The sequence below is a fragment of the Malaclemys terrapin genome, chromosome 8 (assembly GCF_027887155.1).
Source record: "Malaclemys terrapin pileata isolate rMalTer1 chromosome 8, rMalTer1.hap1, whole genome shotgun sequence".
NCBI classification, from domain to species: domain Eukaryota; kingdom Metazoa; phylum Chordata; order Testudines; family Emydidae; genus Malaclemys; species Malaclemys terrapin.
Window position 1 is genome coordinate 98,715,295 of NC_071512.1, and position 18,019 is coordinate 98,733,313.

At 45.0% G+C, this 18,019-nt stretch overlaps 2 protein-coding genes across 3 annotated transcripts in view; one reads left to right on the forward strand and one right to left on the reverse strand.

Annotated features, from left to right (window-relative positions):
* The window catches only part of LRP8 (LDL receptor related protein 8), a 411,845-nt gene that overhangs the window by 4,682 nt on the left and 389,144 nt on the right, over positions 1-18,019 (forward strand). The gene's annotated exons all lie outside the window — the stretch shown is intronic.
* Positions 1,651-13,882, reverse strand: DMRTB1 (DMRT like family B with proline rich C-terminal 1). The gene is made up of 4 exons (XM_054036549.1): positions 13,459-13,882; positions 11,337-11,560; positions 6,312-6,450; positions 1,651-3,486 (listed from the first exon to the last, which is right to left on the reverse strand). Exons 1-4 carry the CDS (start codon positions 13,880-13,882, stop codon positions 3,383-3,385), a joined length of 891 nt encoding a protein of 296 aa, XP_053892524.1. The 3' UTR covers positions 1,651-3,382.

An 18,019-nucleotide genomic window follows, 5' to 3' on the forward strand; every position in this document is an offset into this window, starting at 1 on the left:
TTGAAAGTGTGAAAAACTAAGTGTTTTTTGCTCAGATAACACAAAAGCAATTGGTGGGATTAAGTACAAATGTTTCCTAAATAAAATATGTATGTTAAATAGTTCACCTTTGGGATGAGACTAAGCATGAGAAATGTCAGCACCAGAGGGTAAGCTTTCCAAAAATTAAGTACCTCAATATAGTTAGTGGTTTAGAATGAAAGAGTCTTGTCAACCAAATAACCGCACTGTGAATGAATGGACGGGAATAAAAATAAAGATAAATAGGAGCACAGTACCACTCGCACAGATATACCTGGCTAAACTCCCATGGACTCAATAGAAGCAGGTTCAAGCCCCATGTGGCAAGATTGCTAACATATCCAGAATGTGGGTAATATTTTATGTGCAGATATATAGGTGCAATCCCCATTGATTTAAATGGAAATAGCACCCTACTAAGAGCCAGGAGAATTTGGCCTATTTTATTTGAATTTTTTTTTTATCTACCATACACTTGACTCTCTCTCCAACTGTGGCTGTCTCTATTGCCTTTCTTCTCCAGCCTCCTGTCTGGTGATGAGGTCACTATGAGTCTGGTGAGGAGCCATTTTGAGCAGTCCAGCCCGCATAGCTGTGACCTGGAATGAGCTACAGCAGATACTGGGAAAAATTAATGGAAATTCTTCTCTCCTTGGACTACCTGGAGGAAGCTCTAATCAAAAGCTTCCCAAATCATGGTCAGCAGGACACTTGCTGTTGGTCTACAGAAAGCTGGCTGGTCACATAACTGGCTTAGTTCATTTTTAGATTTTTCTAATGGAAATTTGGCTAAGGGCCTGATTCAAAGTCTACTGAAGTCAAATGAATGATTCAAGCTGACTTCATTGTGATTTAGATCAGGGCTAAGTGTTTTTTTCCAGGCTTGGAGTTCAAAAGCCAGGATGGTGCTACGTTTCTGAAAGACAAGAGTTTGCTCATATTAATACCTCATTATACCTGTTCCATAGTGCCACAGGGGGCAAGGGACAATCATTCTGTGTGATCTCCCCCACCCAAATGAAGCAAAAAAGAATAGGCAGCCATGACAAAAGTTTCTCCTTGACAAGTGTACCACAGCGAGTGTTGTACGCACAGTAAATCTCCAGTGATAGTGCTTTGCAGTCATTGAATGAAATGTGCTGCAGTCCAATTTGCTTCAGTGTTTTAAAGAGTGAAATACAACAGAGAGGGTGAATTCCAAAAAATATTTGTAACAATGCTTAAAACTTTATTCTATGCTGTTGGTATGTTGTCACTCCCTAATATAGCCTTTAATCTTAATGTAAAAACTATAGATTACCTTGCTTTATGGGTATTATTGGCAATTTTAATCAGATGTCCTGATTTTCAAAAGAGCTCAGCTCCCATGTAGATGCTTAAAAGAAATGTCCAGATTTTCAGAAGTCCTCAGCACGCAGCAGTTCCCATTGTTTTTCATGAGAGGTGCTGGGTACTCAGATCTTTTGAAAATCTGGCCAATATTGTACATACAGCAAGTTATTCACTATAGGAAAACCAGTTTTTACCTTCTTAGCATTATTTTAAATTGCCATCTCCATTTGTAGCTCCCCAAACACCTTCCATGAGTGCTATAAACCGTTTGAACTGTTACTTTTAAAAAAATGTAGTAAACTAAAGTGATTTTGCAGTTGAATTGAGTTTCTTTAAATCTCTCATTTAGCAAAAGATTGTTAGCATATGTACCAAACAGAAGAAATGGAGTGTTTATCTTGCCTTCTTTTTTTTCACTTCTATAATAGCATTTAAAGACTGCAGAAGCAACATTTCCAAGTCTAAATAGCATTGTAGGCTGATTTGTTATATAGAATTGTTCTTTGGAACGTTTGAAAGTTGCCTAGAGGAATTATTTATAAATATACAAGCTTCAAAACTTAAGTACAGAACAGACATTTTAATGTATCACGTTTAATTGTGCAAAATCAATTCAAACACTAACAACTGATCTACTTACTACAAAACACATTTTCTTAAGAAAGTACAGAAATCAGAATACTCCATTCACTATTATTCAAACATTATTGTCCATAGATGATAATATGTTGTGGTTTAGTTGATTTATTATTGAAACTGGTGTTTTGCCCTAGTTACTTCATAACCAGTTGGCTAAGTAATCTCTCCACATTTTATGGAATTCACCATGCAATTCCAATCCATTTATATCGGGCAACCCAGACACACCCCATAAATCAAATTTGGTGTCTAGCTTCCACTGTGTGGGCTCCCAGCATAGCATGTTTCCATGGATGTACAGGGTGTCTCGGGCACACAAAATCCTGGAGATTGAGTGACCAGACTTAACTATGTGCTATGATGCTCACAATTTAAAGTGAAGGTGCCCTGTAAAGGCAGCAGGGCCTGGCGTTCATCTGGACGGTGATGAAGGGGCACTGGATGCCAGTATAGAAGATCAGACTCTCCACAAAACTACTTTCACTGACAAGTGCCCCTAACCTATTATGCTTCCAGCTTCCAAAGCCCACCTGAACTCCAGTGTATCAAGCCCTGACTCTGTTACATGTATCAGCTGCCAAAACCTTCCTTCCTCTTGCCATCACTTAATTTTCGGGCACTAAATCCCATCACTTAACTGTTCCACAATATTCAGAACTAGCTTTTCATGGTAGCAAACAGACCTACAAACAACACACTTTTGAACAATGCCTTAAACATAAAAGGGCTAGATTGAGCCTTTATGCTCAGCCCCCAACCACGGGGTGTCACTAAGAGCTGATCTCCACTAGAAGCACTATAGCAGCGCAGCTGCACTGCGTCTGGTGAAGATGCTCTGTGCTGATGGGAGGGAACTCTCCCATCAGCACAATAAAACCACCTCCGTGAGCGGCAGAAGCTGTGTCGGCAGGAGAAGTTCTCCTGCGACATAGCGCTGTCCACACTGGCACTTACATCGGTATCATTTACATTGCTCGGGGGAGTGGCTTATTCACACCCCTGAGCACCATAAGTTAATACTGACATAACCTATAGTGTAGACAAGCCTCAGGGAAGGAACTGTACCTTGAAGTCACAATTCCTCCCCTCATCTCCACTTGCTCCAGAAGGGAATAATTTACTGTAGCCCTGGAAAAGCTTTGCCAGTTGGTAAGGTAGGAGCCAGTGAAGCAATGGCAGCCCTGGGGCTGTACACTGCAAGGGAGCCAGAACTGTGTTTCTAGTAGCCCTAATGCAACTGTGAAGTGACGTAGGGGGCTTACTCCCCTCTTCTGCCCTGTGTGGCTGCATTAGGGCTAGTGTCAATCTAGCCCAAAATTAACTAATGATATTCTCTCTGAGAGAGAGTGCTGCATGCTCTGCAGCTGTCCCCTAGTACACGTACATACATTTAATGTTTGGAATACGTGGCATGGTCTCCATTGGTTTCTTCCTGAGGAGATGGCTGGCTGCATTCACAAATCACCCCAGAATCCCGGCTATCAGTGGTGCCAGCTAAAACACAAAAGCAGAATATAACACTGTAGTGCTTTTTGAAATTGCACTGAAATGTACATTACATCCAATAGAACTCAAAATTTTTAGCTGTGAATGCTCAATATAAAATAACTTTAGTTAATCCAAACCAGTTTTTCCCTCAAACAAGTCAAAGGCACTTGAGATCATGAGGACTATGGCTGTCTAGGTCAAGCTTCATATTTCAAACACCAGCTGATTTTGCTGCAGCCATGTCTCAAGAAGTGCAGCGAGACTGTTTTAAAATGGCAAAGGGCATTAATTTCCCTCTGGGCAAATATTTTAGGAATTTAAGTGCATATGAAAACAGGATTGTAATGTGAGCTATTTTACAACCTTAATGACCGTGAGCCTTCTCGCATGCCCACTTTTTCAATTCTGAAGGTGCAAAAGCCTTGACTGCATAAACAGACCATAAAACAAGGAAATCTCAATCCTTAATTCATAATGTTTATTTACTAGTTTGTATTTAAAGCTCTCTCCTTTTCCTACATAACACAATTCTTTCTTGGGCTATGGCTACACTAGAGAGCTTACAGCAGCGCAGCTGTAAACTCGAGTGTAGCCGCTCTAAGCAGAAGGGAGAGAGCTCTTCCACGGATTTAATTAATCCACCCCCAATGAGTGGCTCTCCCACCAACATAGCACTGTTCTTTAAAGAAAAAAACCCTGGTAACAGCTTCTGCCCTCAGATACTACTCAGCACGAGCATTGATGGGTAAACTGGGAAAGTTAGCAAGAGTTATAGCGTAGTGTCTCTTATGTCAAAAGAATTACTGAGATATTCAATTTTATAATAACATGGTACATATTACAAGTTACCATTATAAAACCTGACTGAGAATGAATACAGACCGTGGTCATTTAGCTGCAAGGCCTATGATTCAAGACTCTTTCCAGCAACTGTGTTAGCCTAGGAGAAGCCTTCTCTCCTATGATGTTTGTAGCTCCCTTTGTCTTGGAATTCCCATCAGGCCAGAGGCTCAGTGTCATATTTTTTCCTGCTGTACTTTTCTAAATCAATTTTCTCCTAATTACTTTGCCAAAGACTACACAACGAGCCCCTGTCACCTTGACTGCCCCAGTTTGACCTGAGTCCAGCAGCTCTCTTTGGACAAATGATCTAACAAAGTAAGTTTGAACTTGACAAGATCCCTATGGGTCTGTCTGCTCTGATTTTCAGTGGGTTTTTCACTTTTTCGTCACTATTTATTAGTCTTTCACCGGATTTGAAACAAGAACAAAATGCACCTTGAAAAATGGAATCAAACACTGTTTAGTTTCACTGTAGCTCCTCTCATTACTTCTGTATCTTCTGCTGAAATGCTATTTTGTAACCTCCTACAGAAATAATCCCTCACTGATTCACCATTGATATTCCTACTCCCCGGAAGCTGAAGTACAATATGGCCGAGTCAATTTTCCCTGTATCCCTCACTCTGAAAGAAAAACCACAAAAAAAGTGCTAAATGAGGACACTAGCCCTTTAATATCAATACCAGTAAGTCCTGCACTTAGAATCAAATTCTAATGTCAGGTACATGTTGGTGTGTCTCACTGATTTCAATGTGAGCTCCAGGCAGGTACCTGAGTGCAGAATTTCTAACTATTCAGGCTGGCTTCTAACTAGCAATGGACCAGAACTTGAAATTGAACCCTGATTCTGAACTAGAACTCCCAATCCAGCTCCCTAGTATCCTGGAACTTTAGGAAAGTTTGATTCAAGAGCTGACCTTTACGGCTTAGACTATCCCTGAAATTGGCCTGAGCCAGAACTTCTAATCCAACAAATATCCCCAAACCCAGGAAAAGTTTGAAACCAAACTTCGCTCCCTGGGTCCATCTCTGTCTCTAATGACTGATTCAAATGAAATAAGGTTGATGATTACAGTAAAAATCCTCACAAACTCTCAACTGTCCCAAATACTATGACTAGCCACAATCACTATTATTTGATGAAATGAAGATGACTCTTCTATTTATTCCCCACCCCTACTCAAGAGATGCTGGACTTACCCCGTTCTTTCACCTATTGGGAAATTATTTGACACATTCTGTGTCACAAGACCATGGCATTTAATCAGATTCTCATTTTTCCCTAATAAGCCAAGCATAGAAATATAGAAGTACACATACAAATATTTTGAACTAGAGCTTGGCATAACCCAGGGGCTTCATTCTATTGGTACGGGTGATTTATTTTTTGAGCAGTTCTTCCCTCTTGTGGCCACAAATGGCTGTATTTGAATAGAAAACTTGTCCGAAATTTTAAAAAATCATTACAGACATACCTGCCAAGCCCCAAATGTGGGACCAGCATGTGACAAAGACCCAAACTGAGGAACATAAAAAATTATTCAAGCAGAAAATGTAAATAGCTGTGGAATATAGCCCTTTGGTGTGCACAATTTTCTGTGACCTCAGTTTCTAAAGAAATGAATATTACTGATGTACATCATTTTCAACTACAACAGTGAGAGGCCACTGAATTTGGGTGGAATGTATGCAACTTTGGGATGAAAATTAGAGCCATTTGAGAGGTTTTATTACAGATAATAAAGGTCAAATTCTGCTCTCCTTCCAGGCACAAAATTCCTGTTGATTTTAGAGGGCCATGATACAGTTTTTAAGGAAGATACAAATGCACAGAATTTACCAACCGAAGTGAAAACAAATTAGTTGAAAGCTTTTGTTGTATTTTACATACCAATGAGCAGGACATATCATACATTTTACCATATAAAACAGCTCCCTGAGATCTGATATGTTTCACGCATAATATCACTCACCTCGCATTTACTTACCAGATGCTTCCTTGGGTGTTTCAGCCAGAAGTGGAAGGGGTGGTGGAATGTAGTGAATCCCTGGCAGAAAGCCCGGAGGTATAAACTGAGGAAGCGTAGGGTAGTAACCTTGTTGGAAATCTCCACCTGCATCTTGCATCTGCACGAACACATAAAATAAAGCTCCGTCAGTCCAGATATTATCTTAACCACCCTATCAAACCATCCTCACTTCCACACTAAATGCAGTGAAATCAGTGACATTACATATGCTGTGTTAAAATGAAAGGCCATGCTTTACTTCACTGGTCAATATTTTTCTGTTCATTTTTCTATTGTTAAAACCCTGCTAAACAGGAAATCACAAAATTCTTACTCGGGCAAAACTTCACTGAAGGCAGCCTACCTGTCTAATATAAATTTTACACCAGCAATGGAATATGAATGTCTGAGTAAAGATTTAATAATGATTTGGCCCAAACACACCTGCAGCATAGAACACAACAAATGCAGGAAGTGCTTGTTATTAATGAGACACTGAATTAAAATCCATATTTCCAGGCATTACTAACCTTGGCTCCACCAGTGCTGCCAGATTCATGAGCATTTGCCATTTAGGTAGAGTCCCAAAACTGAGCTGTGGATTAAAAGTGGGTCCTTCACATAAGCAGTGATGAATCACTTTTTCATGAGGCTTCGTATGACTCACTTAATATGGATCCATAACTAAAAAACGGCAGCTGTTGGTGACTTATTTCCTGGTTTGTATTAGGGATTTTTAATGCCAAATGAGTCGTATGAAACTTTATGAAAAGTCAGTCATTACTGTGTACATGCGGGAGCCACTTTTAATCCACAGCTCAGTTGTTTCCTGTTTTGTTTTTGTTTTGAAGTCTTCATAAAAGTGAGCATCTGTTAGCAATGGCTGGAGACTGACACAATAACACGGAAGTAGGTATTTATATGTCGCTTGGGGATGTGAATATTCCACCCCCCTGAGCGACATAATTATGTGGTAGTGTGCATAGCACTATGTCAGCAGGAGATCTTTTCCTACTATCATAGCTACCGTCGCTCATTGGGGGTAGTTTAATTATGCCGATGGGAGAGCTCTCTTCTGTCGGCATAGAGCGGCTACATGAGATCTTACAGTGGCACCACCTGCATTGGTATAGCTGTGCTGCTGTAAGCTCTGTAGTGTAGACATGGCTTAAGTGTCTAGAAAAGTTATGAATTTAAGCTCCCAGGCTCATCTTTTGAAGGTACTATGCAGGTTTCCTTTGAGGACAAGGACTGAAGATATGTCTGTGTTACAATTAAACACCTGTGACTGGCTCATGTCAGCTGACTCAGGTTCATGGGGCTTGGGCTCAGGTTATGGGGCTGTTTAATTGCTGTGTAGACATTCAGGTTGCAACCTGGGCTCTCTGAGACTCCCCAGATTCCTTTCCCCACTGACCCATTCCTCACTAACTTCCCCCTCCAGATGACTTCTGACCTTCTGTTCTGTTGAAACTGTTTTTGATGGAAAATTAAATTTTCAGTTGAACACAATTTTTCAGGTAAAGTGTCTACTTTCTGCAAAAAATGTCAATTTTTGTTGAGAAACCAAATGCCCCGAACCAGAAATATTTTAATTACATATGCTGCTGTAGCACTTCAGAAGCAAATGTGCTACAATTCCCATGTCCCCATTCTCTAAGGGCAGGGCTCCTTGGGACTACACCTCCCATGATGCACCGAGGTAGTGTATCCCCCTACAGGGGAGACCCTGCTCATTGTGAGAGAGATTGTCCAACCAGGGAGCCTAGCCTATAGATGATAATGGGATTATGAAATACAAATCCCATGAGACACCACAACAGCATTTCTGAATCAAAGTATTTAAGTTTTTGATTGAAATTTGTTTTTGAATTTTTGCCAAAAAATCAAAGTTGTCTGTTATGAAATTAGACAAAAGCTAATTTCTTCCCATTTTTGTTGAAATTTTCTGCTGATTTTTTTTTAACCTGGCCTCTACTCCCACCTTCCAGAGCAGCAGAGAGAAGAGCAGAAGGCTCACTATTTAGCATCACGTTTCCCTCTACTGTGCCATAACTTCTTGGCAGAGTTTTCACACACACTGTTGCTCTCAAAGCAACCCCTCAGTCTCACACAGAAGCAAGATTCATAGGCTCTGCTGGGAATCAAGTTAAACCCTCTTTGAAGGATTTGGTGGAGAAAAATGAAGGGGAGCCAGAGAGATTTCCTTCGTCTCCAAAAGAAAGATACAAAAGATTAGGGTTACCATATCTCATAAATAAAAAAAGAGGACCCTCCACGGGCCATGGCCCCGCCCATTTCCCCACCCCTAGCCCCGCCCCAACTCCGCCCCTTCCCCCACCCTAACTCCGCCCCCTCCTCCCTCCCACTCCCAGCCAGGGGGAAAGGGCTGCCCCAGTGCTACCAGCATCACGGTTTCCCAGGCAGCCCCCAGACCCTGCGCCCCCAGCCGGCGCTTCCCCAGCGCAGCTGGTGCCCGGGAGGGGAAGCGCCCAGCCGGGGGCGCAGGGTCTGGAGGCTGCCCAGCAAACTGTGAAGCCGGTAGCGCTCGGGCTTTGGGCAGCCCCCATGCCTCCGGACCCTGTGCCCCCGGCCGGGCACTTCCCCTCCGGGGCTCCGGCGGCTCTGCGTAACTTACACTGTATAAGTTACACAGAGCCGAAGAGGAGCAGAGCCCCCGCAGCTGGAGGCTCTGCTCCTCTTAGGCTCTGTTTAAGAGCCGGGCTGCCCCAGCGCTACCGGCTTTGGGCAGCCCCCGTGCCTCCGGACCCTGCGCCGCCGGAGCCCGGGAGGGGAAGTGCCCGGCTGGGGGCGCAGGGTCCGGAGGCAAGGGGGCTGCCCGAAGCCGATAGCTCTCGGGCAGCCCGGTTCTTAAACAGAGCCTCCAGCGGCTGGGGCTCTGTGTAACTGACACTGTGTCAGTTACACAGAGCCCCGGGGCTGGAGGCTTTTCTCCTCTTTGGCTCTGTGTAACTGACACTGGGTCAGTTACACAGAGCCCCGGGGGCTGGAGGCTCCAGCCGCCCCCGCTCTGTTTAAGAGCTGGGCTGCCCAAGCGCTACCGGCTTCGGGCAGCCCCGTGCCTCCAGACCCTGCGCCCCCAGCCGGGCACTTCCCCTCCCGGGCTCCAGCGGCGCAGGGTCTCCAGGCACGGGGCTGCCCGAAGCCGGTAGCGTTCAGGCAGCCGGGCTCTTAAACAGAGCCGCCATTTTCCCGGACATGTTCCGCTTTTTGGCAATTCCCCCCGGACGGGGGTTTGACTGCCAAAAAGCCGGACATGTCCGGGGAAAAAGAGGACGTATGGTAACCCTACAAAAGATACACACAAAAAACCAGAAAAATATGAAAATACAGGCTTTTTAGCATATACTGGTATTTGTGAAAAGCTATTGATAATAATAGTGATCGCCTTTGTAAAGCACTTTGAGCTCTACTAATGAAAAGCACTATAAGTATAAATATATTATTAGTATTATTCTTACCTGTGTGATTAACAATACATTACTATTTTAGATTGGTGGGAAAATCCATATATTTTTCACCATTTATGCTATAGAATTTTTTTTATTTTATTTTTTTGTAATTCTCTCATTTTGGAGAACCTAAATCGATTAGTCCATTTCACTTTTCATGTTTCTTGTCAGTGCCACTTTCTGATTCCCACACTCTAGCACACTGCTTCATATTTGGCTTGCAAACATGCAGGGGGACCGAGTTTATTTAAATCCAAACAAAACACTGCTTTAACTGATTTTTTTTTTAAATTTGCCAAGCCCATTTCTGATAATTGTTAAAATATTTGTATTTAAAAAAACAACCACCGCCAAAAAGGCTGCTTGGCAGTGTCTCAGTTGGCAGGTTTTTGCTACGATGACCTGAGATACTATACATACGGTGATAGTCAGGAACATTTAAACATGGATCTACAATTTTAGGGTCAGATTCATCCCTGTCTGATGCAGTGGCAGAAGAGAAGTTATTCTTGCTGCTCCTATTTTGCTGATGCTAGAGGCTGACACAGGCTAGGGCAACTATAGAGGTCCCCTAAATTGCTCCGGCCTGTCATAGCCCCAGGGGGCTTGCAGCAGATGGGAATCACAGTCATAGGCACCGATTTCATGGGTGCTCCGGGGCTGGAGCACCCACGAAAAATTGTGGATGCTCAGCGTCCACCGGCAGCCCCACAGATCAGTGCCTTCTCCTCCCTCCCCGTGCCTCCCGCCTGCCGGCAGCCTCATCAATCAGCTCCTTCCCCCTCCCACCCACCCACCGCTGATCAGCTGTTCAGCAGTGTGCAGGAGGTACTGGGGGGAGGGAGAGGACCAAGGGCAGGAAGAGGTGGGGGAGGAGGCGGGGCGGGGGCAGGATGGAGGTGGGGAAGGGGTGGATTGGGAGGGTGGGGCCTGGGGCAAAGCAGGGGTCAAGCACACCCCCCCACACCCCAGGAACTGAGGAAGTCGCTGCCTATAATCACAGTGTAGTAGGACTGCCTTCTCCCACACCGGATTTGCCCCCTCACCATTCCGGCCAGCTCCTGATCTGCCCCACTCTGGATCTTTCCTGGGCCAAAACTTCCACCGTGCAGCCTGTTGTCCTGGGGGGCGAGCCCTCCTATACTAAGAGGATTTCACTGGGGAACCTAGGAGACATTTTGTGATAGCTATGCTGACACAAACTGGTCACATTTTAGTGGTTAATTTTCCCTCCGAATCCTTATCCTTCAAGGTCTCTGCACACAGAAATGCCACTGAAGTGAACAAGAGCTGTGAGCACAGGGGGCTTGCAGAATCTGGCCCACAACTTTGAACCCTTTTGATTTTTCTAGGCTCCTGTCAGACCTCTAACATTATTATTTGTTCCTGATTTGATCAGCTTATGTATCAAGATTCCACTGAAGTAATTAGTGTCCAGGCTAACTTTTCATGGCTACTCTAAAGGCAAGACTGCATCCTACAATACAAAGAGCAATGTATTCAGCAGCAATTAAAAGAAACCACTACTTACTGACAGAGGAGCAGCACTCCCTGGTCCATGGTTGCTAGGGACATGTCCGAAACCTCTTTGAAGGGGGATCCCTGGAGCTCCCCTGCAGCTTGGCTGATTGATGGCAAAGCCCATGGGGAATGGGTGGTATGAGTACATACCAGAGTACCCGGGATACAATTTTGGAGGTTCTCTCTCCAGGTATTCCGGGCTGACAACACATTCTTGAGGCAAAGCAGGACGGGCTATGAAACAAGCAGCGAGGAAAAATAAAAACAAGCAAGCAAAAATATCACTGCAAACAAATTGTAGGTAAATAGAAATAGAGACTCATAGTGCCAAATTCTGTCCTCAGGCAGTGTAACTGAAGGCAGAATCTGGCCCTTTGGTTTTACCTTCACTTCTTATTCAATTTCTTTTTTATTATTATTATTAGAAAATTTAGGATTGGGGAGGAAAGAAGGGAGCTCAACAGTGATGGAAGACAGGTTAATACAGCTTTGGGAGAGCAAAGTCTGCCTTGTGCATCCTAAACCAAGTTGTCAGCAAACTACTGATTGTAGAATCTCTAATACTTCTGTTGCCATAACAGGCATGACAAACAGCTTGATTTCTGGTTTCCTGTGGCAACAGTTAGAAAATAATCACCTTTTACACTTGTAAATCAAGTAAAATTTAATACTGACATCAATGAGAGGGAATAAAGAACTCTGTACCCTGTGATAGCTGTAATTTCTATAGAGTTGTTTGCAGTGTTGTAGCCATGTTGGTCCCAGGATATGAGAAAGACAAGGTAGGTGAGGTAATATCTTTTTATTGGACCAACTTCTGTTGGTGGAAGGGACAAGTTTTTGAGCTTCACAGAGCTCTGCCTGGATTTCAGGTCACCTGCAGAGCCATGAAGCTTTAAGTTCCACCAACAGAAGGCAGTCCAATAAAAGATATTGACCTCACCCACCTGGTCTCTCTCATTTCTACAGAGTTAATTTTCAAAGAACCAATGTATTTTGCTATTTAAAAAAATCTTGTTCACAAAGTGATCTTCCAAAGTAGTGGAATCCCCATCATCTATGACTAGACTATATCTGTGTCTCAAGGCCTCATCCATTCAGATTCCTCCTTAAAGTCCACTTTTCTTGTGAGGCTCATAAGCATAAAAATTAAATAGTCATTGGTAGATGAGGCAGGGCTGGAACTATCTAAAGCGATTCCTTCCTCCCCATCTCCCAGAGCATCTGGTCTTTCTTGTGTTGTCTTCCGGATTGTTAGCTCTCCAGAGGCCCAGTCTAATGACTACTGTGGTCAATGGGAGTCTTAATAAATAATAATGATGGACTAGACAAGGCACACCCTACAGACTCTACTGTGTAGAGAACAATGTCAGAAGTGATGGACTAAATGACCATAGGAATTTTCTGTTCTTAAACACAAAATAAACTTTTACACCAACTGATTCCAGCCAAATCTAGTCTGAGCTACTTAAATCTAGCTCAGGGGCTTTCCTTCTCTTTTTTTTATGTTGCCACCATAAAAAACCTGCTCTAGGCAACTCCAGCAGGAACTCCCCAATTTCTCTGTACTTGCTGTTTTTCTGTGGGGTTTTTGCTTTTGCTTTTGCTGGAGGGCATGTCTGTAAATGTAAAAATAACACCACAGCTCAGAAGAAAGTGCTCAAGGTGCTGTATGGAATAATCAGGGCCCTGTCACAGACTCATTTCCCTCTTAAACAAGGACTAGTAGCATGAATCCATCTTTGCAACAAGGAAACAAGCTGAGGAGCTGCCTAGGGTGGCTCCTATGGCTACAAAGTCCATGAGCGCAGCTTGGAAACTTTGCAAAACCAACAATAAGTCCAGCACTGCATACAAAACACACGCGCCTGCAAACACGTCCCCAGAACAGGAAGTCGAGTGAGAGCAGCTTCAACAGCCTTGGGGAACAGGTCACCTGGGCCCTAAATATTTCTGAGGCACTAGACAGGCATGGAAGATGGATGGACAGACACTGACCCAACAGTACCCACTGATACATGGACAGACACTGAATGATGGACACAGACAGACAGATGGACACAGAGGTAGAAGTTAATCATCTTGAGTGGAGGCCTATGGAACAGACACCCCAATGCTGAGCTGGTCCCTACCGAAGTCCCCGAAGAGCGGGGAGCTGGGAGCAGGTAGTGCCCGGCGGGTCCTGGTTCTGTTGCTGCTGCTGGCTGCTGGGGCGGTCTTGGCTCCTTCACACCCGGCCACGTGGCTGCTGTGTTCAGAGGCGTTGGGGCCAACTGCAGGAACCTTCCGACCTTTACCATGAACCGGGGTGCAGGCCGCAGGCGGAGACGTCTCCCTGGGTGGGGCATCCGGGTCCTGCCCCTGCATCGCCTTCTGAGCCGCCATGATCTTCTGGCGCTCTGTGATGAGTGCACACTTGTCGCAGGGGCAGAGCTTCCAGCGGCAGTGGCCCGTATGGCCCTTCACTGGCACCACAAAGCCATGGTTCCGGCAGCGGGAGCACTTGGGGGTGCGCAGAGCTGCCTTCTCCGCCATCACTGCCGCCTCGGGCTCCATGGCACCCTCAGCCAGGCAGGCACCTAAAGCACCATGTGCAGCCAGAACTTGAAGAAGCTCAGCTCAGGGGCAGGGCGGGGCAGAGCCTTGGTGTGCCCACAACCATTAGCTACAATGTCGCAACTGAGCCTGCTGGTCTTTCTGCAAGGGGAGAGGATGAGCTCCCCTCCCAGTAAGAGGTAGTGTGCATAGATATCAGTGCTGTTGGGACTGCAGAAAGTGGGGGAACAGCAATCCTCCAAGGATCTGGGCAAGAACAGTTCTGCACTTTCCAGCAGCTGGCATCTCCAGCACTCTGGGGCCCAGATCTACTCTGAGATAGAGCCCTCCACTCCACCAGGGCTAAGTGGGCAGATCTCCTGCTGGGGATAGAAGTAAGCACTCTGCTGGGGTTGTGAGTGCAGCATGTTGACTTTCATCCCTTTTCCATGCTCTTGCAGGTCCAAGACATGACAATGAATCGGCGTGGCTTTGAAAAGAAGACATACAGGGCCAAGTTTGCAAAAACATGGCCTCTGATTCTGCACAAGCAACCATTTGTGGGCACATCCCTTGCATTTGCATGTGCAGATTGGAGAGTAACACACCTGATTTACACATGCAAAAGCAGTGGTTGCAAAGGGATATTTTTGGCCATAGAAACGGAATCTACTTGGAGCCATTTTAGGGTTGCCAATTTTGGTAGGACATATTCCTGGAGGTTTCATCACATGACATAATCTTTAATTAAAAATGAATCTTTAATTTCTGGATACTCCAGGACAGTCCTGGAGGGTTGGTAACCCTGGGTCCTTTTTGCCTTTCATTTAAAAGGCAATCTCCCCTTTTTGATACCCACAGTTACCATCATATTTTGCATGCATCTTATTACACTGGAATCATTTCCGTTCCTTTTTTTCAAACTCAAATGTATTTTTCTTGAACAGGAGGGAGAGTCTCACTCCTTCAGTAAAAAAATACTGATTTACCATTCTGTTTTTTACAATGTTCATCTAATCCAGTGTATCATGACGAGGGCAGAAAGCATGTCTAATTCCTACAACCATCTATCTCCCTTTGCCACATCTTTATTACCTGGAAACAAACATGGGTTTAAAATTAAAAATGTAATAATGCTCTAGTTTCAATATTGCTTGTAAAACTACCTGTGTTGTTACTGTTCCACTGGGTTAGCACTTACAAAACTATAACTAGTATACAGTAGCCCATTTTCAGGGCAAAGCTGAACCCCAGGCAATGGAAGGAAGAATACAGCACATCTTTTTCAGCTGAGAAGAGTTAACCTTGTGGCGAGTCAGTGGCCTCTACGTTTCCTTCATTAAAAGAAAAAGCTGTTTAAAGTAAAGCAACAGTTAACCATAAAATAGTCCTTCATTTACTCATCAGCTTCAAGAGCATTAAGTCACAAGGTGATGTATGTATTCTTGCTGCTTTGTGAGAGTTTTAATAAGCAACAGAATATGTTTCAAAGTGACAGAGATCCTTCTTTGCAGGGCTTGCATGCACCTCCCACCCCCTCTGGGTGGAAATCCTAACAAAAGCTGTTGACTTTGAAACCAGTCTCCTGTCAGACACTTAGGATGACTTTTTCAAAAGCACCTTGTGACTTTCAAGTGTGAGTCCCACTGAGTTCCACTGGGGCTTCCAACTTAGCTGATACAGGCCAGCCATGGGTGTTTTATTGCAGTGTAGAAATACCCAAAGTCACTAAGGCAGGGGTGGGCAAACTACGGCCCGTGGGCCAGTTCTGGCCCCTCAGGGCCAGGGCCGCCTGGGGCGGGGGGGGGGGGGCAATTTGCCCCAGGCCCTGGGCCCCACAGGGGCCCCCACGAGAATTCATAGATTCATAGATTCTAGGACTGGAAGGGACCTCGAGAGGTCATCGAGTCCAGTCCCCTGCCCGCATGGCAGGACCAAATACCGTCTAGACCATCCCTGATAGACATTTATCTAACCTACTCTTAAATATCTCCAGAGATGGAGATTCCACCTAAATAAAAAAAAATTCCACCTAGATAAAAAAAACCTTTTTTTTATGGAAGGGGCCCCCGAAATTGCTTTGCCCCAGGCCCCGTGAATCCTCTGGGCAGCCCTGCTCAGGACTTTGGATCCGGCCCATGGGATTGCCCGCACCGCTCTGCAGAAGCAGCTGGCACCATTTCCCTGCGGCCCCCAGGTGGGGGGGCAGAGGGCTCCGCATTGCCCATGCCTCCAGGCACCGCCCCCGCAGCTCCCATTGGCTGGAAACAGGGAACTGTGGCCAATGGGAGCTTCGGGGGAGGTACCTGGAGGCGCGGCAAGGGCAGCGCAGCGGAGCCCTCCTCCCTCTCCTCCCCCAGGGACCGCAGCGCTTCCTGGAGCGGCGCGGGGCCGGGGACAGGGCAGGCATGCAGGGAGCCTGCCCTGGCTCCGGTGCGCGCCACTGCCACCCCAGAGCCCAAACCCCTCCTGCACCCCGCCCCCCAACTCCCTGCCCTAAGCCCCTGCCTGCAACTCGTACCCCTCCTGCATCCCAACCTCCTGCCCTGAGCTCCCTTCTGTACGCTGCACCCCTGCTGCACCCCAACGCCCTTCCCTGAGCCCCCCTCATACACACCGCACCCCTCCTCTGCCCCAATCCCTTGCCCTGAGCTCCTTCCTGCATACCATACCCCCTCACGCACCCCAACCCCCTGCCCTGGCCCTGCATACAATTTCCCCACCCAGATGTGGCCCTCGGCCCAAAAAGTTTGCCCACCCCTGCACTAAGGGTACGTCTATGCTGCACCCATAAGCCCTGGGTTAGTAAAATTTGCACTAGCAGACCCTGGGTTTGTCAACCTAGGGCTTGAGTGTCTACACTCATTTACAACCCCAGGTTAGGGATTGTTGAACCTTAGAACCCAACCTGGGGCCCTGCATTGTGAGGGTCTGAGTCCAATCACCCATATCCCAGACTTCCTAGCACCTTCCCAAAATGTGGCTACTCTAGCCCTTTGTTCATGATGCTGTGTGGGAAAATTTAACAGTTCCCAAAGTTAACTCTCTACAGGGCAAAGAAAGTCAGACTGTGAGATGCTTTTGGTGGACTCCCAGAGCACAGTTTCAGTGGGGCTGCAACTACACTGCAAAGCAACAGGGCTTGAACCCTGGGTCCTAGCTTGACTCAGGCTCAGACCCTCCACTTCTGTGGGGTCCTGTGACCCTGGGTCCAAGTCTTTGGTTAGCACGATTTGTGTTTAGACCGAAGAGGAGTTAGGCTTGAGCCTGAGTTCAAACCCTGGGCTAACATAGCAGTGTAGACATAGCCTTAGACATGTTTGAAATTTTTACCCTTAGGTCCCAGTTCAGGAGAGAACTGAAGCACGTAGTTAACTTGACTTCAATAGGACTTAAGCACATGCACACGTGATGTCCTGAAGTACTGCTTTCCTGAACCAGGGCCTTAGAAAGATGGAGGATATTTCTTTAATTATTCTTAACATTAATTCTACTCTATAGCAATTTTTTGGCAGATTCCATATCATCCGTCTCAGTGTTGTTGCTGTATGTTGTGTACATATGTATATTTACCTGTAAATTTTTTAAAAAGTATGTATCTTGCCTTAGATACATAATACATCCAAATTCATTGGGATACTAAAAAAGTAGAGGGTATTGGTGGGTTATGTACATTTGCTATGATAAATATTATCTCTCAGTTACATAATATTAATATTCAGGATATTTAATCAAGCATATTTATTTATTTCTCTTATCCCTCAAGACAAGGTGTAGACCTTAATAGTTTCTACATAAATAAACCCAGACTTTTGAAAGCTTTGAACATTTTTCATCTAAGTATAGAGGAGTTATTATACATTCCATATAATTTGTTTCAAACGTGGCGAGACTCTCTAAAGGGGGGAGGTTTTTATTTTCCTTGTGAGATGAATATTCACTTCTGCAGACAATTTGAAGAATCCTGTTATTCCCAATCTGCTATAATTTTATATATACATTTTAATTAGATACTCTATCACACAGAATTAACAAAACTACCAGGCAGAGAAGATACACACAAAATTTGTCACGAATATTCTGAGTGGAATGCAAAATTCCATGTGAATAAGGTGAACTGGATTTGGCATAAAAACTATTTTATGTTTGTTGGAAAAA